The sequence below is a fragment of the Oncorhynchus keta genome, chromosome 1, assembly GCF_023373465.1.
Source record: "Oncorhynchus keta strain PuntledgeMale-10-30-2019 chromosome 1, Oket_V2, whole genome shotgun sequence".
Lineage (NCBI taxonomy): Eukaryota > Metazoa > Chordata > Actinopteri > Salmoniformes > Salmonidae > Oncorhynchus > Oncorhynchus keta.
In genome coordinates, this window is record NC_068421.1 from 94,924,044 (window position 1) to 94,949,390 (window position 25,347).

The following is a 25,347-nucleotide window of genomic DNA, read 5'->3' on the forward strand; positions in this document are numbered from 1 at the left end:
AATGGTGTGTGTTCTTCACTTTTCTCGTGGGCAACGGTCACAAATCTTGCTGCTGTGATGTCACACTGTGGAATTTCACCCAGTAAATATGGGAGTTTTTCAAAATTGGATTTGTTTTCGAATTCTTTGTGGATCTGTGTAATCTGAGGGAAATATGTCTCTCTAATATGGTCATACATTGGGCAGGAGGTTAGGAAGTGCAGCTCAGTTTCCACCTCATTTTGTGGGCAGTGAGCACATAGCCTGTCTTCTCCATGTCTGCCTACGGCGGCCTTTCTCAATAGCAAGGCTATGCTCACTGAGTCTGTACATAGTCAAAGCTTTCCTTAATTTAGGGTCAGTCACAGTGGTCAGGTATTCTGCCGCTGTGTACTCTCTGTGTAGGGCCAAATAGCATTCTAGTTTGCTCTGTTTTTTTGTTAATTCTTTCCAATGTGTAAAGTAATTATCTTTTTGTTTTCTCATGATTTGGTTGGGTCTAATTGTGCTGTTGTCCTGGGGCTCTGTAGGGTGTGTTTGTGTTTGTGAACAGAGCCCCAGGACCAGCTTGCTTAGGGACTCTTCTCCAGGTTCATCTCTCTGTAGGTGATGGCTTTGTTATGGAAGGTTTGTGAATCGCTTCCTTTTAGGTGGTTGTAGAATTTAACAGCTCTTTTCTGGATTTTGATAATTAGTGGGTATCGGCCTAATTCTGCTCTGCATGCAATATTTGGTGTTTTACGTTGTACACAGAGGATATTTTTGCAGAATTCTGCGTGCAGAGTCTCAATTTGGTGTTTGTCCATTTTGTGAAGTCTTGGTTGGTGAGCGGACCCCAGACCTCACAACCATAAAGGGCAATGGGCTCTATGACTGATTCAAGTATTCTTAGCCAAATCCTAATTGGTATGTTGAAATTTATGTTTCTTTTGATGGCATAGAATGCCCTTCTTGCCTTGTCTCTCAGATCGTTCACAGCTTTGTGGAAGTTACCTGTGGCGCTGATGTTTAGGCCAAGGTATGTATAGTTTTTTGTGTGCTCTAGGGCAACAGTGTCTAGATGGAATTTGTATTTGTGGTCCTGGTGACTGGACCTTTTTTGGAACACCATTATTTTGGTCTTACTGAGATTTACTGTCAGGGCCCAGGTCTGACAGAATCAGATCATCAGCAAACAGCAGACATTTGACTTGATTCTAGCAGGGGAGGCCGGGTGCTGCAGACTTTTCTAGTGCCCGCGCCAATTTTGATATATATGTTGAAGAGGGTGGGGCTTAAGCTGCATCCCTGTCTAACCCCACGACCCTGTGTGAAGAAATGTGTGTGTTTTTTTGCCAATTTTAACCGCACACTTGTTGTTTGTGTACATGGATTTTATAATGTCGTATGTTTTACCCCCAACACCACTTTCCATCAGTTTGTATAGCAGACCCTCATGCCAGATTGAGTCGAAGGCTTTTTTGAAATCAACAAAGCATGAGAAGACTTTGCCTTTGTTTTGGTTTGTTTGGTTGTCAATTAGGGTGTGCAGGGTGAATACATGGTCTGTTGTACGGTAATTTGGTAAAAAGCCAATTTGACATTTGCTCAGTACATTGTTTTCATTGAGGAAATGTACGAGTCTGCTGTTAATAATAATGCAGAGGATTTTCCCAAGGTTACTGTTGACACATATTCCACGGTAGTTATTGGGGTCAAATTTGTCTCCACTTTTTGTGGATTGGGGTGATCAGTCCTTGGTTCCAAATATTGGGGAAGATGCCAGAGCTAAGTATGATGTTAAAGAGTTTTAGTATAGCCAATTGGAATTTGTTGTCTGTATATTTGATCATTTCATTGAGGATACCATCGACACCACAGGCCTTTTGGGTTGGAGGGTTTTTATTTTGTCCTGTAACTCATTCAATGTAATTGGAGAATCAGTGGGTTCTGGTAGTCTTTAATAGTTGATTCTAAGATCTGTATTTGATTATGTATATGTTTTTGCTCTTTGTTCTTTGTTATAGAACCAAAAAGATTGGAGAAGTGGTTTACCCATACATCTCCATTTTGGATAGATAATTCTTCGTGTTGTTGTTTGTTTAGTGTTTTCCAATTTTCCCAGAAGTGGTTAGAGTCTATGGATTCTTCAATTACATTGAGCTGATTTCTGACATGCTGTTCCTTCTTTTTCCGTAGTGTGTTTCTGTATTGTTTTAGTGATTCACCATAGTGAAGGCGTAGACTCAGGTTTTCCGGGTCTCTATGTTTTTGGTTGGACATGTTTCTCAATTTCTTTCTTAGATTTTTGCATTCTTCATCAAACCATTTGTCATTATTGTTAATTTTCTTCGGTTTTCTATTTGAGATTTTTAGATTTGATAGGGAAGCTGAGAGGTCAAATATACTGTTTAGATTTTCTACTGCCAGGTTTACACCTTCACTATTACAGTGGAACGTTTTACCCAGGAAATTGTCTAAAAGGGATTGAATTTGTTGTTGCCTAATTGTTTTTTGGTAGGTTTCCAAACTGCATTCCTTCCATCTATAGCATTTCTTAATGTTACTCAGTTCCTTTGGCTTTGATGCCTCATGATTGAGTATTGCTCTGTTTAAGTAGACTGTGATTTTGCTGTGGTCTGATAGGGGTGTCAGTGGGCTGACTGTGAACGCTCTGAGAGATTCTGGGTTGAGGTCAGTGATAAAGTAGTCTACAGTACTACTGCCAAGAGATGAGCTATAGGTGTACCTACCATAGGAGTCCCCTCGAAGCCTACCGTTGACTATGTACATACCCAGCGTGCGACAGAGCTGCAGGAGTTGTGACCCGTTTTGTTGGTTATGTTGTCATAGTTGTGCCTAGGGGGCATATGTGGGAGGGGATGCTGTCACCTCCAGGCAGATGTTTGTCCCCCTGTGTGCTGAGGGTGTCAGGTTCTGTCTCTCTCTCTCTCTCTCTCTCTCTCTCTATCTATCTATCTATCTATCTATCTATCTATCTATCTATCTATCTATCTATCTATCTATCTATCTATCTATCTATCTATCTATCTCTCTCTCTCTCTCTCTCTCTCTCTCTCTCTCTCTCTCTCTCTCTCTCTCTCTCTCTCTCTCTCTCTCTCTCTCTCTCTCTCTCTCTCTCTCTCTCTCTCTCTATCTCTATCTCTATCTCTATCTCTATCTCTATCTCTATCTCTATCTCTATGTCTCTCTATCTCTCTCTGTCTCTCTATAAAACATTTTGAATAATGAAATAAAAACTCCTTCTCTTTTGCTTTCGTCACCCCTCTGAAACTATTTGTTTTCCAAAATAAAAGCTCAAATGATGCGTTGTTTCTGCCATACTTAAACCTGAATTAATTATTTCCTTGCAGAGTGGAACTGAAGCTGCCATTCAGAATGAAGACTCCAAAAAGCCAGACTTCTCAATGCTTGATTTCCTGAAGAGTAAGTCATCTACACACACACACACACACGCACGCACGCACGCACGCACGCACACACACACACACACACACACACCAGCCATTGGCTGATCGACTAACACATTTGTAAATATTGCTGACAGGCATGATTACAACAACACGGCTCAACCTTTCCATCGCTAGGAGATGTAGTCACTGTTGTTTGTTCTGGTGCCTCTGACCATTGTTTTTGAGAAACTTGTTTCACACATGAATTTTATAAGAGTTCACAGAGAAACTGCCTGGTAGCTACAGTATTTCTTAGTGAACTGACTAATCTATTTGTGTACGTCTGTGTGTGTGTTTATGTGTCTGTCTGTTCCTCTCTGTTCCTCTCTCCCCAGTGTTCCCCAGGCTGTTTGTCCGTCTGCTCCTCAGTCCTCTGTTCCTGCTGTTGGTTCTGTCTCAGTGCTGTTTCTCTTCAGTCATCGCTGGCCTCGCCACCTTCCTCACCAAGTTCCTGGAGAGACAGTACAGTACGACCACCGCTTACAGCAACCTCCTCATAGGTCAGTACAGTACCACTGTCTGCTCATAGGTCAGTACAGTACAACTGTCTGCTCATAGTTCAGTACAGTACAACTGTCTGCTCATAGGTCAGTACAGTACAACTGTCTGCTCATAGGTCAGTACAGTACCACTGTCTGCTCATAGGTCAGGTCAGTACAGTACAACTGTCTGCTCATAGTTCAGTACAGTACAACTGTCTGCTCATAGGTCAGTACAGTACCACTGTCTCCTCATAGGTCAGGTTGTACAGTACCACTGCCTCCTCATAGGTCAGTACAGATCCACTGTCTGCTCATAGGTCAGTACAGTACAACTGTCTGCTCATAGGTCAGTACAGTACAACTGCCTCCTCATAGGTCAGGTTGTACAGTACAACTGTCTGCTCATAGGTTAGTACAGTCCCACTGTCTGCTCATAGGTCAGTCAGTACAGTCCCACTGTCTGCTCATAGGTCAGTACAGTACCACTGTCTGCTCATAGGTCAGGTTGTACAGTACAACTGCCACCTCATAGGTCAGTACAGATCCACTGCCTCCTCATAGGTCAGTACAGTTCCACTGTCTGCTCATAGGTCAGTACAGTTCCACTGTCTGCTCATAGGTCAGTACAGTCCACTGTCTGCTCATAGGTCAGTACAGTACCACTGTCTGCTCATAGGTCAGTACAGTACAACTGTCTGCTCATCAGGTCAGTACAGTACAACTGTCTGCTCATAGTTCAGTACAGTACAACTGTCTGCTCATAGGTCAGTACAGTACAACTGTCTGCTCATAGGTTAGTACAGTCCCACTGTCTGCTCATAGGTCAGTCAGTACAGTCCCACTGTCTGCTCATAGGTCAGTACAGTACCACTGTCTGCTCATAGGTCAGGTTGTACAGTACAACTGCCACTCTCATAGGTCAGTACAGTTCCACTGCCTCCTCATAGGTCAGTACAGATCCACTGTCTGCTCATAGGTCAGTACTGTTCCACTGCCTGCTCATAGGTCAGTACAGTTCCACTGCCTGCTCATAGGTCAGTACAGTACAACTGCCTCCTCATAGGTCAGGTTGTACAGTACAACTGCCTGCTCATAGGTCAGTACAGATCCACTGTCTGCTCATAGGTCAGTACAGTACAACTGTCTGCTCATAGGTCAGTACAGTACAACTGCCTCCTCATAGGTCAGGTTGTACAGTACAACTGCCTCCTCATAGGTCAGTACAGTTCCACTGCCTGCTCATAGGTCAGTACAGTACAACTGTCTGCTCATAGGTCAGTACAGTACAACTGTCTGCTCATAGGTCAGTACAGTACAACTGCCTCCTCATAGGTCAGTACAGTACCACTGTCTGCTCATAGGTCAGTACAGTACAACTGCCTCCTCATAGGTCAGTACAGTACCACTGTCTGCTCATAGGTCAGTACAGATCCACTGTCTGCTCATAGGTCAGTACAGTACAACTGTCTGCTCATAGGTCAGTACAGTACAACTGCCTCCTCATAGGTCAGTACAGTTCCACTGTCTGCTCATAGGTCAGTACAGTACAACTGTCTGCTCATAGGTCAGTACAGTACAACTGTCTCCTCATAGGTCAGTACAGTACCACTGTCTGCTCATAGGTCAGTACAGTACAACTGCCTGCTCATAGGTCAGTACAGATCCACTGTCTGCTCATAGGTCAGTACAGTACAACTGTCTGCTCATAGGTCAGTACAGTACAACTGCCTCCTCATAGGTCAGTACAGTTCCACTGCCTCCTCATAGGTCAGTACAGTACAACTGTCTGCTCATAGGTCAGTACAGTACAACTGTCTGCTCATAGGTCAGTACAGTACAACTGCCTCCTCATAGGTCAGGTTGTACAGTACCACTGCCTCCTCATAGGTCAGTACAGATCCACTGTCTGCTCATAGGTCAGTACAGTACAACTGTCTGCTCATAGGTCAGTACAGTACAACTGCCTCCTCATAGGTCAGGTTGTACAGTACAACTGTCTGCTCATAGGTTAGTACAGTCCCACTGTCTGCTCATAGGTCAGTCAGTACAGTCCCACTGTCTGCTCATAGGTCAGTACAGTACCACTGTCTGCTCATAGGTCAGGTTGTACAGTACAACTGCCACCTCATAGGTCAGTACAGATCCACTGCCTCCTCATAGGTCAGTACAGTTCCACTGTCTGCTCATAGGTCAGTACAGTTCCACTGTCTGCTCATAGGTCAGTACAGTACAACTGTCTGCTCATAGGTCAGTACAGTACCACTGTCTGCTCATAGGTCAGTACAGTACAACTGTCTGCTCATAGGTCAGTACAGTACAACTGTCTGCTCATAGTTCAGTACAGTACAACTGTCTGCTCATAGGTCAGTACAGTACAACTGTCTGCTCATAGGTTAGTACAGTCCCACTGTCTGCTCATAGGTCAGTACAGTACCACTGTCTGCTCATAGGTCAGGTTGTACAGTACAACTGCCACCTCATAGGTCAGTACAGTTCCACTGCCTCCTCATAGGTCAGTACAGATCCACTGTCTGCTCATAGGTCAGTACTGTTCCACTGCCTGCTCATAGGTCAGTACAGTTCCACTGCCTGCTCATAGGTCAGTACAGTACAACTGCCTCCTCATAGGTCAGGTTGTACAGTACAACTGCCTGCTCATAGGTCAGTACAGATCCACTGTCTGCTCATAGGTCAGTACAGTACAACTGTCTGCTCATAGGTCAGTACAGTACAACTGCCTCCTCATAGGTCAGGTTGTACAGTACAACTGCCTCCTCATAGGTCAGTACAGTTCCACTGCCTGCTCATAGGTCAGTACAGTACAACTGTCTGCTCATAGGTCAGTACAGTACAACTGTCTGCTCATAGGTCAGTACAGTACAACTGCCTCCTCATAGGTCAGTACAGTACCACTGTCTGCTCATAGGTCAGTACAGTACAACTGCCTCCTCATAGGTCAGTACAGTACCACTGTCTGCTCATAGGTCAGTACAGATCCACTGTCTGCTCATAGGTCAGTACAGTACAACTGTCTGCTCATAGGTCAGTACAGTACAACTGCCTCCTCATAGGTCAGTACAGTACCACTGTCTGCTCATAGGTCAGTACAGTACAACTGTCTGCTCATAGGTCAGTACAGTACAACTGTCTCCTCATAGGTCAGTACAGTACCACTGTCTGCTCATAGGTCAGTACAGTACAACTGCCTGCTCATAGGTCAGTACAGATCCACTGTCTGCTCATAGGTCAGTACAGTACAACTGTCTGCTCATAGGTCAGTACAGTACAACTGCCTCCTCATAGGTCAGGTTGTACAGTTCCACTGCCTCCTCATAGGTCAGTACAGTTCCACTGCCTCCTCATAGGTCAGTACAGTACAACTGTCTGCTCATAGGTCAGTACAGTACAACTGTCTGCTCATAGGTCAGTACAGTACAACTGCCTCCTCATAGGTCAGGTTGTACAGTACCACTGCCTCCTCATAGGTCAGTACAGATCCACTGCCTCCTCATAGGTCAGTACAGTACAACTGCCTCCTCATAGGTCAGGTTGTACAGTACCACTGCCTCCTCATAGGTCAGTACAGATCCACTGCCTCCTCATAGGTCAGTACAGTACAACTGCCTCCTCATAGGTCAGGTTGTACAGTACCACTGCCTCCTCATAGGTCAGTACAGATCCACTGCCTCCTCATAGGTCAGTACAGTACCACTGTCTGCTCATAGGTCCAACCACTAGGCTTCCTGCCGCCCCGACGCTCTAACCACTAGGCTTCCTGCCACCCCAACGCTCTAACCACTAGGCTTCCTGCCACCCCATAGATGAATGGTGTTTGTGTTTCCTTATTGATCCACTATGTGAAACAGATTAAGTATGGTGAATCTGATCCTACTCGCTCTTTACCCTACTCTACGGCTGGTATTGATAGTTGGCATGGGTTACAGTTGGCATGGGTTACAGTTGGCATGGAGATGAAGACACAGATCTCTGTTCTTCACTTGGGATTGTTATGATAATGGTTTACGTCAAAGAGTTTAACGTACTGTAGTTGTGGATGAATGACAACTGTTGAAAGGTTGTCTAAGGATGCTGGTAGAGAGTGAGCATTGAAACCGTATTATATCTGTTGTCTAGTCCTGTCTCAGCATTCATCTATGTGTATTTTCTGTGGGATCAGCAGTATAGTCTGGGACAGAGGTGGCACCACAGGCACCACAGTTACCACAGGCACCACAGTTACTACAGGCACCGCAAGCACCACAGTTACCACAGGCACCACAGTTACTACAGGCACCGCAGGCACCACAGTTACCACAGGCACCACAGTTACTACAGGCACCACAGTTACCACAGGCACCACAATTACCACAGGTACCACAGTTACCACAGGCACCACAGTTACCACAGGCACCACAATTACCACAGTTACCACAGTTACCACAAGCACCACAGTTACCAGAGTCACCACAGGCACCACAGTTACCACAGTTACTACAAGCACCACAAGCACCACAGTTACCACAGGCACCACAATTACCACAGTTACCACAGTTACCACAAGCACCACAGTTACCACTGGCACCACAGTTACCACAGGCACCACAATTACCACAGTTACCACAGTTACCACAAGCACCACAGTTACCAGAGTCACCACAGGCACCACAGTTACCACAGTTACTACAAGCACCACAAGCACCACAGTTACCACAGGCACCACAATTACCACAGTTACCAGAGTCACCACAGTTACCACAGTTACCACAGTCACCACAGTTACCACAGTTACCACAGGCACCACAGTTACCACAGTTACCACAAGCACCACAGTTACCACAGGCACCACAGTTACCACAGGCACCACAATTACCACAGTTACTACAGGCACCACAGTTACCACAGTTACCAGAGTCACCACAGTTACCACAGTTACCACAGTCACCACAGTTACCACAGTTACCGCAGGCACCACAGTTACCACAGGCACCACAGTTACCACAGGCACCACAGTTACCACAGGTTCAAAAGTGGTGTGTAAAAATTCATACTTGTCTTTTCTGGGGCCTGGAGTTTTTCCTGATCTCATAACCTGTTCAGGTTATTATTACAACATATTCTTATTATATATATATATATATATATATAGCTTCCCTTTTCATCTGGGGCGGCAGGGTAGCCTAGTGGTTAGAGCATTGGACTAGTAACCAGGTTGCAAGTTCAAATCCCTGAGCTGACAAGGTACAAATCTGTCATTCTGCCCCTGAACAGGCAGTTAACCCCACTGTTCCCAGGCCGTCATTGAAAATAAGAATGTGTTCTTAACTGACTTGCCTAGTTAAATAAAGGTTTAAAAAAAACACTGAATATACCCAGATCAGAGCTGAAAACATATGGCCCAATCCGTTATGGTGCCGACGTACCGTTTTCAAAAGCAGCAGCACCAAACGCGCTTACCAGACATTTATTAGTTCACGTCATAGAAAAAAATAAAATTGCAATGGGGGTTTGAACTTGCAACCTTCCGGTTACTAGTCCAACGCTCTGACCACTTGGCTACCCTGCCACCTCTACACTCTAACCACTAGGCTACCCTACCACCTCTACACTCTAACCACTAGGCTACCCTACCACCTCTACACTCTAACCACTTGGCTACCCTACCACCTCTACACTCTAACCACTTGGCTACCCTGCCACCTCTACACTCTAACCACTTGGCTACCCTGCCACCTCTACACTCTAACCACTTGGCTACCCTGCCACCTCTACACTCTAACCACTAGGCTACCCTACCACCTCTACACTCTAACCACTAGGCTACCCTGCCACCCCTACACTCTAACCACTAGGCTACCCTACCACCTCTACACTCTAACCACTAGGCTTCCCTGCCGCCTCTACACTCTAACCACTAGGCTACCCTACCACCTCTACACTCTAACCACTAGGCTACCCTACCACCTCTACACTCTAACCACTAGGCTACCCTACCACCTCTACACTCTAACCACTAGGCTACCCTACCACCTCTACACTCTAACCACTAGGCTACCCTACCACCTCTACACTCTAACCACTAGGCTACCCTACCACCTCTACATAAGAATCTAACCACTAGGCTACCCTACCACCTCTACACTCTAACCACTAGGCTACCCTACCACCTCTACACTCTAACCACTAGGCTACCCTACCACCTCTACACTCTAACCACTAGGCTACCCTACCACCTCTACACTCTAACCACTAGGCTACCCTACCACCTCTACACTCTAACCACTAGGCTACCCTACCACCTCTACACTCTAACCACTAGGCTACCCTACCACCTCTACACTCTAACCACTAGGCTACCCTACCACCTCTACACTCTAACCACTAGGCTACCCTACCACCTCTACACTCTAACCACTAGGCCACCCTACCACCTCTACACTCTAACCACTAGGCACCCTACCACCTCTACACTCTAACCACTAGGCTACCCTACCACCTCTACACTCTAACCACTAGGCTACCCTACCACCTCTACACTCTAACCACTAGGCTACCCTACCACCTCTACACTCTAACCACTAGGCTACCCTACCACCTCTACACTCTAACCACTAGGCTACCCTACCACCTCTACACTCTAACCACTAGGCTACCCTACCACCTCTACACTCTAACCACTAGGCTACCCTACCACCTCTACACTCTAACCACTAGGCTACCCTGCCGGCGGTATCAGTCTCTGTAACATTCCACTCCTTGTAGTCTGTGTCATGTACAATGTAATAGCTGATCAGAGACTGGCAACCAGGCTAGCGTTTGTATGCCTGAGACAATTAAGTTGATCGTATCTTTTAGTGAAGACAAATCAGCTCGCTATGCACTCTTTCATACTATCTCTGTCTTTGTAGTTCTGTATGTAGAGATCGATACAGATACAAAGAGACAGTATACAGATACATACTGTGGAGAAAGTATTTAAATATATTCTGCTCTCAAAAATCTTGTCTTCTCCTCAGGTGCGGTGAACCTTCCGTCCGTTGCCGTGGGGATGCTGGTGGGCGGAGTCATCATGAAGAGGACCGGTCTCTCTCTGAAGACCATCCCTCGTTTTTCTGTCGCCATGCTCACCATCTCTGTCCTCCTCATCATCCCTCTCTTCTTCATGGGCTGCCCCACACAGAGGGTGGCGGAGGTCAACTACACACCCCATGGGTGAGTCAGAGAAGGGATCTGCATCTTTGCCAAGCAGTTACATATTTGGAGGGCCTTGTCCTGGTTGATTGGGCCATGTAGCACTGGTTGATTGGGCCATGTGGCACTGGTTGATTGGGCTGTGTCCTGGTTGATTGGGCCATGTAGCACTGACCGATTGGGCCATGTAGCACTGGTTGATTAGGCTGTGTCCTGGTTGATTGAGCTGTGTCCTGGTTGATTGGGCCATGTAACCCTGGTTGATTGGGCTGTGTCCTGGTTGATTGGGCCATGTAGCACTGGTTGATTGGGCCATGTAACCCTGGTTGATTGGGCTGTGTCCTGGTTGATTGGGCCATGTAGCACTGGTTGATTAGGCTGTGTCCTGGTTGATTGGGCCATGTAACCCTGGTTGATTGGGCCATGTCCTGGTTGATTGGGCCATGTCCTGGTTGATTGGGCCATGTCCTGGTTGATTGGGCCGTGTCCTGGTTGATTGGGCCGTGTCCTGGTTGATTGGGCCATGTAACCCTGGTTGATTGGGCCATGTAACCCTGGTTGATTGGGCCATGTCCTGGTTGATTGGGCCATGTCCTGGTTGATTGGGCCGTGTCCTGGTTGATTTGGCCATGTAACCCTGGTTGATTGGGCCATGTAACCCTGGTTGATTAGGCCATGTCCTGGTTGATTGGGCCGTGTCCTGGTTGATTGGGCCGTGTCCTGGTTGATTAGGCCATGTCCTGGTTGATTGGGCCATGTAGCCCTGGTTGATTGGGCTGTGTCCTGGTTGATTGGGCCATGTCCTGGTTGATTGGGCCATGTAACCCTGGTTGATTGGGCTGTGTCCTGGTTGATTGGGCCATGTAACCCTGGTTTATTGGGCCCTGTCTTGGCTGATTGGGCCATGTAACCCTGGTTGATTGGGCCCTGTCTTGGCTGATTGGGCCATGTAACCCTGTTTGATTGGGCCCTGTCTTGGCTGATTGGGCCATGTAACCTGGTTGATTGGGCCCTGTCTTGGCTGATTGGGCCATGTAACCCTGGTTGATTGGGCCCTGTCTTGGCTGATTGGGCCAGGTAACCCTGGTTGATTGGGCCCTGTGCTGGCTGATTGGGCTGTTGTTGATGTGTATGTTAATTGTAGTTTGTCATTTTGGGGAGGCTGTGTTACTGTCTCTGTAGTTTGTCATTTTGGGGAGGCTGTGTTACTGTCTCTGTAGTTTGTCATTTTGGGGAGGCTGTGTCACTGTCTCTGTAGTTTGTCATTTTGGGGAGGCTGTGTCACTGTCTCTGTAGTTTGTCATTTTGGGGAGGCTGTGTCACTGTCTCTGTAGTTTGACAGTTGATATTTTTAAGGTGTTTAAATACATGGAGTTCTAGGGAGGTCATGAGGACTAGAAAACAGAAGCATTTAAATTATTTGTACAAAAGAGTTCGGTGAAACACTTGCACAAGCCCCATCAGTTACATTATTGTCCGGTCTTGAAGACAATTAACTTAATTTAGCTTACCTTCTGATATTATTACACAAGCAAACATACGGAGCCTTGTGAACTTTGTAGAAGACACCGTTAATTAACTAGCCACTTGTGGACACTAAGACAAGGCTACTGTTTGGCGCTGTGCCACTGGTGAACCCAAACAGCTAGAGATGTTGTTATTACGGGACAACACCAAACAGAGGCTAATGAACCACAGATAACATTAACAGGAACCCTGGTCTTTACTCCATAACCCCATATCTCGGTTGTCTTCTGTTATGTGGTTTGGCACTGAGCTCTACTGATGAACTTAATTCCACCCAGAGCTCTGCTGATGAACTTAACTCACCCAGAGCTCTACTGATGAACTTAACTCCACCCAGAGCTCTGCTGATGAACTTAACTCACCCAGAGCTCTACTGATGAACTTAACTCCACCCAGAGCTCTACTGATGAACTTAACTCACCCAGAGCTCTACTGATGAACTTAACTCACCCAGAGCTCTACTGATGAACTTAACTCCACCCAGAGCTCTACTGATGAACTTAACTCACCCAGAGCTCTACTGATGAACTTAACTCCACCCAGAGCTCTACTGATGAACTTAACTCACCCAGAGCTCTACTGATGAACTTAACTCACCCAGAGCTCTACTGATGACCTTAACTCCCCCCAGAGCTCTACTGATGAACTTAACTCACCCAGAGCTCTACTGATGAACTTAACTCACCCAGAGCTCTACTGATGAACTTAACTCACCCAGAGCTCTACTGATGAACTTAACTCACCCAGAGCTCTACTGATGAACTTAACTCCACCCAGAGCTCTACTGATGAACTTAACTCCACCCAGAGCTCTACTGATGAACTTAACTCCACCCAGAGCTCTACTGATGAACTTAACTCCACCCAGAGCTCTACTGATGAACTTAACTCCACCCAGAGCTCTACTGATGAACTTAACTCCACCCAGAGCTCTACTGATGAACTTAACTCCACCCAGAGCTCTACTGATGAACTTAACTCCACCCTGAACTCTGCTGTGATCTCATAACCCTTATATAAACATGGAAATGCCATTTTCACACTATTGAGCTGAGCTGAGCCGAGCTGAACCAAGCCTAGCTAGCCTTGTACTCATCTGGCCTGCTTAGACATTCACCACAGTTCCTGGAACCGTGCTGGAAAGGTCCATATGAAAAGACAATATCTGAGCCAGCTCAGCACAATAATGTGGATATCGTTTATAACTCTATTGTGACACACGTAACCATTCTCTAAACATCCCCTCCCCCCCCTACAGGTTTCTGGCCACCTGTTATTCCAACTGCTCCTGTCCTGCTTACTCCTTTAACCCAGTGTGTGGATCTGACAACACTGAGTACCTGTCTCCCTGCCACGCAGGCTGCAAAGACTACACCAAAGACCCCAAGAACAAATTCAGGGTTCTGGTAGGTGGCCATTTAATGAATGAAGTTAGGGAAGTAGTATGACATAACTGAACAAATGGTAATGTTGCAGATGTAGGGTCTTAATTTTATCATCCAGTAAATGTCCTGTACAGCAGGAAACGCAAACGTGTAGTCAGTCGTATAGAGTACTACTTAAGTCATTTTTGGGGGGTAACTGTACGTTACATTACAATTTATATTTTTGACAACTTTAACTTCACTACATTCCTGAAGAAAATAATGTACTTTTTTACTCCGTACATTTTCCCCTGACACCCAAAAGTACTCGTTACATTTTGAATGTTTAGCAGGACCGAATAAGGTCTAATTCACACACTTATCAAGAGAACATCCCTGGTCATCTCTACTGCCTCTGATCTGGAGGACTCACTAAACAGAGAACATCCCTGAAGTGTGCCCCTGGCTATCTGTAAATGATGTCTGAGTGTTGGAGTGTGCACCTGGCTATCTGTCAATGATGTCTGAGTGTTGAAGTGTGCCCTGGCTATCTGTAAATGATGTCTGAGTGTTGGAGTGTGCACCTGGCTATCTGTAAATGATGTCTGAGTGTTGAGTGTTCCCTGGCTATCTGTAAATGATGTCTGAGTGTTGGAGTGTGCCTATCTGTAAATGATGTCTGATGTTGAAGTGTGCCCTGGCTAAAATGATGTCTGAGTGTTGAAGTGTGCCCCTGGCTATCTGTAAATGATGTCTGAGTGTTGGAGTGTGCCCCTGGCTATCTGTAAATGATGTCTGAGTGTTGCCCTGGCTATCTGTAAATGATGTCTGAGTGTTGGAGTGTGCACCTGGCTATCTGTAAAGGATATCTGAGTGTTGGAGTGTACCCCTGGCTATCTGTAAATGATGTCTGAGTGTTGAAGTGTGCCCCTGGCTATCTGTAAATAATGTCTGAGTGTTGGAGTGTAGCCTCTGGCTATCTGTAAATAATGTCTGAGTGTTGGAGTGTGCCCCTGGCTATCTGTAAATAATGTCTGAGTGTTGGAGTATAGCCCCTGGCTATCTGTAAATGATGTCTGAGTGTTGAAGTGTGCCCCTGGCTATCTGTAAATGATGTCTGAGTGTTGGAGTATAGCCCCTGGCTATCTGTAAATAATGTCTGAGTGTTGGAGTGTGCCCCTGGCTATCTGTAAATAATGTCTGAGTGTTGGAGTGTGCCCCTGGCTATCTGTAAATAATGTCTGAGTGTTGAAGTGTGCCCCTGGCTATCTGTAATGATGTCTGAGTGTTGAAGTGTGTCCCTGGCTATCTGTAAATGATATCTGAGTGTTGGAGTGTGCCCCTGGCTATCTGTAAATGATGTCTGAGTGATGAAGCGTGCCCCTGGCTATCTGTAATGATGTCTGAGTGTTGAAGTGTGTCCCTGGCTATCTGTAAATGATGTCTGAGTGTTGGAGTGTGCCCCTGGCTATCTGTAAATGATGTCTGAGTGTTGGAGTGTGCCCCTGGCTATCTGTAAATAATGTCTGAGTGTTGGAGTGTGCCCCTGGCTATCTGTAAATAATGTCTGAGTGTTGAAGTGTGCCCCTGGCTATCTGTAATGATGTCTGAGTGTTGAAGTGTGTCCCTGGCTATCTGTAAATGATATCTGAGTGTTGGAGTGTGCCCCTGGCTATCTGTAAATGATGTCTGAGTGATGAAGCGTGCCCCTGGCTATCTGTAATGATGTCTGAGTGTTGAAGTGTGTCCCTGGCTATCTGTAAATGATGTCTGAGTGTTGGAGTGTGCCCCTGGCTATCTGTAAATGATGTCTGAGTGTTGGAGTGTGCCCCTGGCTATCTGTAAATGATGTCTGAGTGTTGAAGTGTGCCCCTGGCTATCTGTAAATGATGTCTGAGTGTTGGAGTGTGCCCCTGGCTATCTGTAAATGATGTCAGAGTGTTGAAGCGTGCCCTGGCTATCTGTAAATGATGTCTGAGTGTTGGAGTGTGCCCTGGCTATCTGTAATGATGTCTGAGTGTTGAAGTGTGTCCCTGGCTATCTGTAAATGATGTCTGAGTGTTGGAGTGTGCCCCTGGCTATCTGTAAATGATGTCTGAGTGTTGGAGTGTGCCCCTGGCTATCTGTAATGATGTCTGAGTGTTGAAGTGTGCCCCTGGCTATCTGTAAATAATGTCTGAGTGTTGGAGTGTGCCCCTGGCTATCTGTAATGATGTCTGAGTGTTGAAGTGTGTCCCTGGCTATCTGTAAATGATGTCTGAGTGTTGGAGTGTGCCCCTGGCTATCTGTAAATGATGTCTGAGTGTTGAAGTGTGCCCCTGGCTATCTGTAAAGGATGTCTGAGTGTTGGAGTGTGCCCCTGGCTATCTGTAAATAATGTCTGAGTGTTGGAGTGTGCCCTGGCTATCTGTAAAGGATGTCTGAGTGTTGGAGTGTGCCCCTGGCTATCTGTAAATGATGTCTGAGTGTTGAAGTGTGCCCCTGGCTATCTGTAAATGTCTGAGTGTTGGAGTGTGCTCTGTAAATGATGTCTCAGGGTTGGAGTGTGCCCCTGGCTATCTGTAAATGATGTCTGAGTGTTGGAGTGTGCCCCTGGCTATCTGTAAATGATGTCTGAGTGTTGGAGTGTGCCCTGGCTATCTGTAAATAATGTCTGAGTGTATCTGTAAATGATGTCTCAGGGTTGGAGAGTCTGAGTGTTGGAGTGTGCCCTGGCTATCTGTAAATGATGTCTGAATGTTGGAGTGTGCCCCTGGCTATCTGTAATGATGTCTGAGTGTTGAAGTGTGCCCTGGCTATCTGTAAATGATGTCTGAGTGTTGGAGTGTGCCCTGGCTATCTGTAATGATGTCTGAGTGTTGAAGTGTGCCCCTGGCTATCTGTAATGATGTCTGAGTGTTGGAGTGTGCCCTGGCTATCTGTAAATGATGTCTGAGTGTTGAAGTGTGTCCCTGGCTATCTGTAATGATGTCTGAGTGTTGGAGTGTGCCCCTGGCTATCTGTAAATGATGTCTGAGTGTTGGAGTGTGCCCTGGCTATCTGTAAATGATGTCTGAGTGTTGGAGTGTGTCCCTGGCTATCTGTAAATGATGTCTGAGTGTTGAAGTGTGCCCTGGCTATCTGTAAATGATGTCTGAGTGTTGGAGTGTGTCCCTGGCTATCTGTAAATGATGTCTGAGTGTTGAAGTGTGTCCCTGGCTATCTGTAAATGATAAATCTGTATGATGTCTGAGTGTTGGAGTGTTCCCCTGGCTATCTGTAAATGATGTCTGAGTGTTGGAGTGTGTCCCTGGCTATCTGTAAATGATGTCTGAGTGTTGAAGTGTGTCCCTGGCTATCTGTAAATGATGTCTGAGTGTTGGAGTGTTCCCCTGGCTATCTGTAAATGATGTCTGAGTGTTGGAGTGTTCCCTGGCTATCTGTAAATGATGTCTGAGTGTTGGAGTGTGTCCCTGTAAATGATGTCTGAGTGTTGAAGTGTGCCCCTGGCTATCTGTAAGTGTTGGAGTGTTCACCTGATGATGTCTGAGTGTTGGAGTGTGTCCCTGGCTATCTGTAAATGATGTCTGAGTGTTGAAGTGTGTCCCTGGCTATCTGTAAATGATGTCTGAGTGTTGGAGTGTTCCCCTGGCTATCTGTAAATGATGTCTGAGTGTGTTCCCTGGCTATCTGTAAATGATGTCTGAGTGTTGAGTGTGTCCTGGCTATCTGTAAATGATGTCTGAGTGTTGAATGTCTGCCCCTGGCTATCTGTAAATGATGTCTGAGTGTTGGAGTGTGCCCTGGCTATCTGTAAATGATGTCTGAGTGTTGGAGTGTTCCCTGGCTATCTGTAAATGATGTCTGAGTGTTGGAGTGTTCCTCTGGCTATCTGTAAATGATGTCTGAGTGTTGGAGTGTTCCTCTGGCTATCTGTAAATGATGTCTGAGTGTTGGAGTGTTCCCCTGGCTATCTGTAATGATGTCTGAGTGTTGATGTGTTGTTTACGTTTGATACTTAAGTATGTTTTAGCAATTACATTTACGTTTGATACTTAGGTATATTAAAAACCAAAATCTTTTAGACTTTTACTCAGGTATTATTTTACTGGGTGACTTTCACTTGAGACATTTTCTATTAAGGTATCTTTAGTTTTACTCGAGTCTGTTTCAACCGATTGTAGCGTATTCAGGGTTTATAAAAGCTTCTCAAGTTTCCCTTTGAAAATGTCAAACTTGATTTGCCTTAACAAAAAATGCATCAAACCCCTTACGAAAACGTCCTTTAATTATAATCCACACAATAATTCACATTTTCCTGTTACCGCCATGTCCTGGTATTCTCCTACTGTAAGAAACGGGTCAAATTAAGATCCTACATCTGTACGGTCTAAATCTTCAACCGTTTAAACTGATTAAACCCAGTTTAGGAGAGTGTATTGGTCAGCAAAGGCAGCCAGCCAGACGTAGCGCTATGTGTCTGACTGTGTGCTACAGTCTCTACCTACAGTACAGCGACACGGTATGGATGGTTAACAATGAATGGGCCAGTCCAATCCATCGGTAATCGGCCCTGGGACACAGGAAGTGTTTTAAGTGGAGTTAAACCACTTGTAGATGTTGCAGTAGTAGTGTCATCCACAAGCAGCAGGACTGTGGCAATGCTAATAGTTATATTGACTCGACATGGTGTATATAATAGTCAATGCATGGCCATTATGTTGACTAGTTGAATCAGACCAAGAGTTAACTGTAATTACCAGTACTTTCAGATCAGTATAGGTTATCGATCGTTGACAATTTAGCCGTTGTCTTAATGAAAACAGGTCATTTTGTACATTTTGCTTCTTGAATCTGAGAAATGTATGACATACTTTTATATGTTGTCTGTCTTTATATATTGACACTGGTGTCTTCTGTGTTCTTCTTCTTCTGGTGTAGAAGTACACAGACTGTATCTGCATGGCTTACAGCCAGGGTAGTGGTGGGGGTACTGCCCGCCCCGGTCCTTGCCCCAACCAATGTCCTCACTTCCTGCTTCCTGTCATGTTCCTCATCTCTCTGGCCGGGTTGATCGCCTCCCTAACACACAACCCCATCTATATGATGGTCCTCAGGTAACCTCCCTAACATACAACCACATCTATATGATGGTCCTCAGGTAACCTCCCTAACACACAACCCCATCTATATGATGGTCCTCCCTCCCTAACACACAACCACATCTATATGATGGTCCTCCCTCCCTAACACACAACCACATCTATATGATGGTCCTCCCTCCCTAACACACAACCCCATCTATATGATGGTCCTCCCTCCCTAACACACAACCACATCTATATGATGGTCCTCCCTCCCTAACACACAACCCCATCTATATGATGGTCCTCCCTCCCTAACACACAACCACATCTATATGATGGTCCTCCCTCCCTAACACACAACCCCATCTATATGATGGTCCTCCCTCCCTAACACACAACCCCATCTATATGATGGTCCTCAGGTAACCTCCCTAACACACAACCCCATCTATATGATGGTCCTCAGGTAACCTCCCTAACACACAACCACATCTATATGATGGTCCTCCCTCCCTAACACACAACCACATCTATATGATGGTCCTCCTCTCTAACACACAACCACATCTATATGATGGTCCTCAGGTAACCTCCCTAACACACAACCACATCTATATGATGGTCCTCCCTCTCTAACACACAACCACATCTATATGATGGTCCTCCCTCTCTAACACACAACCACATCTATATGATGGTCCTCCCTCCCTAACACACAACCACATCTATATGATGGTCCTCCCTCTCTAACACACAACCACATCTATATGATGGTCCTCCCTCCCTAACACACAACCACATCTATATGATGGTCCTCAGGTAACCTCCTAACACACAACCACATCTATATGATGGTCCTCAGGTAACCTCCTAACACACAACCACATCTATATGATGGTCCTCAGGTAACCTCCTAACACACAACCACATCTATATGATGGTCCTCAGGTAACCTCCCCTAACACACAACCACATCTATATGATGGTCCTCCCTCCCTAACACACAACCACATCTATATGATGGTCCTCCCTCCCTAACACACAACCACATCTATATGATGGTCCTCCCTCTCTAACACACAACCCCATCTATATGATGGTCCTCCCTCCCTAACACACAAACCACATCTATATGATGGTCCTCCTTCCTAACACACAACCACATCTATATGATGGTCCTCAGGTAACCTCCCTAACACACAACCCCATCTATATGATGGTCCTCAGGTAACCTCCCTAACACACAACCACATCTATATGATGGTCCTCAGGTAACCTCCCTAACACACAACCACATCTATATGATGGTCCTCAGGTAACCTCCCTAACACACAACCCCATCTATATGATGGTCCTCAGGTAACCTCCCTAACACACAACCACATCTATATGATGGTCCTCAGGTAACCTCTCTAACACACAACCACATCTATATGATGGTCCTCAGGTAACCTCCCTAACACACAACCACATCTATATGATGGTCCTCCCTCCCTAACACACAACCACATCTATATGATGGTCCTCCCTCCCTAACACACAACCCCATCTATATGATGGTCCTCCCTCCCCTAACACACAACCACATCTATATGATGGTCCTCCTCTCTAACACACTACCCATCTATATGATGGTCCTCCCTCCCTAACACACAACCACATCTATATGATGGTCCTCAGGTAACCTCCCTAACACACAAACCACATCTATATGATGGTCCTCAGGTAACCTCCTAACACACAACCACATCTATATGATGGTCCTCCCTCTCTAACACACAACCACATCTATATGATGGTCCTCCTCTCTAACACACAACCACATCTATATGATGGTCCTCCCTCTCTAACACACAACCACATCTATATGATGGTCCTCCCTCCCTAACACACAACCCCATCTATATGATGGTCCTCCCTCTCTAACACACAACCACATCTATATGATGGTCCTCAGGTAACCTCCCTAACACACAACCACATCTATATGATGGTCCTCCCTCCCTAACACACAACCACATCTATATGATGGTCCTCAGGTAACCTCCTAACACACAACCACATCTATATGATGGTCCTCCTCCCTAACACACAAACCCCATCTATATGATGGTCCTCAGGTAACCTCCCTAACACACAACCACATCTATATGATGGTCCTCCTCCCTAACACACACCCCATCTATATGATGGTCCTCCCTCCCTAACACACAACCACATCTATATGATGGTCCTCAGGTAACCTCCCTAACACACAACCACATCTATATGATGGTCCTCCCTCCCTAACACACAACCACATCTATATGATGGTCCTCAGGTAACCTCCCTAACACACAACCCCATCTATATGATGGTCCTCCCTCCCTAACACACAACCACATATATATGATGGTCCTCCCTCCCTAACACACAACCACATCTATATGATGGTCCTCCCTCCCTAACACACAAATTCACATCTATATGATGGTCCTCCCTAACACACAACCACATCTATATGATGGTCCTCCTCCCTAACACACAACCACATCTATATGATGGTCCTCCCTCCCTAACACACAACCACATATATATGATGGTCCTCCCTCCCTAACACACAACCACATCTATATGATGGTCCTCCCTCCCTAACACACAACCACATCTATATGATGGTCCTCCTCTCTAACACACAACCACATCTATATGATGGTCCTCCCTCCCTAACACACAACCCCATCTATATGATGGTCCTCAGGTAACCTCCCTAACACACAACCCCATCTATATGATGGTCCTCAGGTAACCTCTCTAACACACAACCCCATCTATATGATGGTCCTCAGGTAACCTCCCTAACACACAACCACATCTATATGATGGTCCTCCTTCCCTAACACACAACCCCATCTATATGATGGTCCTCCCTCTCTAACACACAACCCCATCTATATGATGGTCCTCCCTCCCTAACACACAACCACATCTATATGATGGTCCTCCTTCCCTAACACACAACCACATCTATATGATGGTCCTCCCTCTCTAACACACAACCCCATCTATATGATGGTCCTCCCTCTCTAACACACAACCCCATCTATATGATGGTCCTCAGGTAACCTCTCTAACACACAACCCCATCTATATGATGGTCCTCAGGTAACCTCCCTAACACACAACCCATCTATATGATGGTCCTCCTCTCTAACACACAACCCCATCTATATGATGGTCCTCCTCCCTAACACACAACCCATCTATATGATGGTCCTCCTCCCTAACACACAACCACATCTATATGATGGTCCTCCTCTCTAACACACAACCACATCTATATGATGGTCCTCAGGTAACCTCTCTAACACACAACCACATCTATATGATGGTCCTCCCTCTCTAACACACAACCACATCTATATGATGGTCCTCAGGTAACCTCCCTAACACACAACCACATCTATATGATGGTCCTCAGGTAACCTCCCTAACACACAACCACATCTATATGATGGTCCTCAGGTAACCTCCCTAACACACAACCACATCTATATGATGGTCCTCAGGTAACCTCCCTAACACACAACCCCATCTATATGATGGTCCTCAGGTAACCTCCCTAACACACAACCACATCTATATGATGGTCCTCCCTCCCTAACACACAACCCCATCTATATGATGGTCCTCCCTCCCTAACACACAACCACATCTATATGATGGTCCTCAGGTAACCTCCCTAACACACACCCCATCTATATGATGGTCCTCCCTCTCTAACACACAACCACATCTATATGATGGTCCTCCCTCCCTAACACACAACCCCATCTATATGATGGTCCTCAGGTAACCTCCCTAACACACAACCACATCTATATGATGGTCCTCCCTCCCTAACACACAACCCATCTATATGATGGTCCTCAGGTAACCTCCCTAACACACAACCCCATCTATATGATGGTCCTCCCTCCCTAACACACAACCACATCTATATGATGGTCCTCCCTCTCTAACACACAACCACATCTATATGATGGTCCTCCCTCTCTAACACACAACCACATCTATATGATGGTCCTCAGGTAACCTCTCTAACACACAACCCCATCTATATGATGGTCCTCAGGTAACCTCCCTAACACACAACCACATCTATATGATGGTCCTCCCTCCCTAACACACAACCACATCTATATGATGGTCCTCCTCCCTAACACACAACCCCATCTATATGATGGTCCTCCTCTCTAACACACAACCACATCTATATGATGGTCCTCCCTCCCTAACACACAACCCATCTATATGATGGTCCTCCCTCCCTAACACACAACCACATCTATATGATGGTCCTCAGGTAACCTCCTAACACACAACCACATCTATATGATGGTCCTCCCTCCCTAACACACACCCCATCTATATGATGGTCCTCCCTCCCTAACACACAACCACATCTATATGATGGTCCTCCCTCCCTAACACACACCCCATCTATATGATGGTCCTCCTCCCTAACACACAACCACATCTATATGATGGTCCTCCCTCCCTAACACACAACCCCATCTATATGATGGTCCTCCCTCTCTAACACACAACCACATCTATATGATGGTCCTCAGGTAACCTCCCTAACACACAACCACATCTATATGATGGTCCTCCCTCTCTAACACACAACCACATCTATATGATGGTCCTCAGGTAACCTCCTAACACACAACCCCATCTATATGATGGTCCTCCTCTCTAACACACAACCACATCTATATGATGGTCCTCAGGTAACCTCCCTAACACACAACCCCATCTATATGATGGTCCTCAGGTAACCTCTCTAACACACAACCCCATCTATATGATGGTCCTCAGGTAACCTCCTAACACACAACCACATCTATATGATGGTCCTCAGGTAACCTCCTAACACACAACCCCATCTATATGATGGTCCTCAGGTAACCTCCTAACACACAACCACATCTATATGATGGTCCTCAGGTAACCTCCTAACACACAACCCCATCTATATGATGGTCCTCAGGTAACCTCCCTAACACACAACCCCATCTATATGATGGTCCTCAGGTAACCTCCCTAACACACAACCACATCTATATGATGGTCCTCAGGTAACCTCCTAACACACAACCCCATCTATATGATGGTCCTCAGGTAACCTCCTAACACACAACCACATCTATATGATGGTCCTCAGGTAACCTCCCTAACACACACCACATCTATATGATGGTCCTCAGGTAACCTCCTAACACACAACCACATCTATATGATGGTCCTCAGGTAACCTCCTAACACACAACCCCATCTATATGATGGTCCTCAGGTAACCTCCCTAACACACAACCACATCTATATGATGGTCCTCCCTCTCTAACACACAACCCATCTATATGATGGTCCTCCCTCCCTAACACACAACCCATCTGTATGATGGTCCTCCCTCCCTAACACACAACCCATCTGTATGATGGTCCTCAGGTAACCTCCCTAACACACAACCACATCTATATGATGGTCCTCAGGTAACCTCCCTAACACACAACCACACATCTATATGATGGTCCTCAGGTAACCTCCCTAACACACAACCGATCTGTATGATGGTCCTCAGGTAACCTCTCTAACACACAACCCCATCTGTATGATGGTCCTCCCTCCCTAACACACAACCACATCTATATGATGGTCCTCAGGTAACCTCCCTAACACACAACCCCATCTATATGATGGTCCTCCCTCCCTAACACACACAACCCATCTGTATGATGGTCCTCAGGTAACCTCTCTAACACACAACCCCATCTATATGATGGTCCTCAGGTAACCTCCCTAACACACAACCCCATCTATATGATGGTCCTCAGGTAACTCCCTAACACACAACCCCATCTATATGATGGTCCTCCCTCCCTAACACACAACCCATCTATATGATGGTCCTCAGGTAACCTCCTAACACACAACCACATCTATATGATGGTCCTCCTCTCTAACACACAACCACATCTATATGATGGTCCTCAGGTAACCTCCCTAACACACAACCACATCTATATGATGGTCCTCAGGTAACCTCCTCCACAACCCATCTAACACACAACCCACATCTATATGATGGTCCTCCAGGTAACCTCCTCTAACACACAACCACATCTATATGATGGTCCTCAGGTAACCTCCCTAACACACAACCCCATCTATATGATGGTCCTCAGGTAACCTCCCTAACACACAACCCATCTATATGATGGTCCTCCCTCCCTAACACACAACCA

The 25,347-nt window shown here is 46.0% G+C and overlaps 1 protein-coding gene across 3 annotated transcripts in view; it reads left to right on the plus strand.

Annotated features, from left to right (window-relative positions):
- The window catches only part of LOC127908600 (solute carrier organic anion transporter family member 2A1-like), a 201,200-nt gene that overhangs the window by 163,395 nt on the left and 12,458 nt on the right, over positions 1-25,347 (plus strand). For all 3 annotated transcript variants that reach the window (XR_008067680.1, XR_008067679.1, XM_052467267.1), the window contains 5 exons: positions 3,333-3,405; positions 3,767-3,931; positions 10,927-11,122; positions 13,886-14,033; positions 18,912-19,087. Coding sequence is in view for 1 of the 3 variants with exons in the window: in XM_052467267.1 (XP_052323227.1) it covers positions 3,333-3,405; positions 3,767-3,931; positions 10,927-11,122; positions 13,886-14,033; positions 18,912-19,087 (758 nt within the window). In the remaining 2 variants the exon portion in view is untranslated. The remainder of the gene's footprint in view (positions 1-3,332; positions 3,406-3,766; positions 3,932-10,926; positions 11,123-13,885; positions 14,034-18,911; positions 19,088-25,347) is intronic.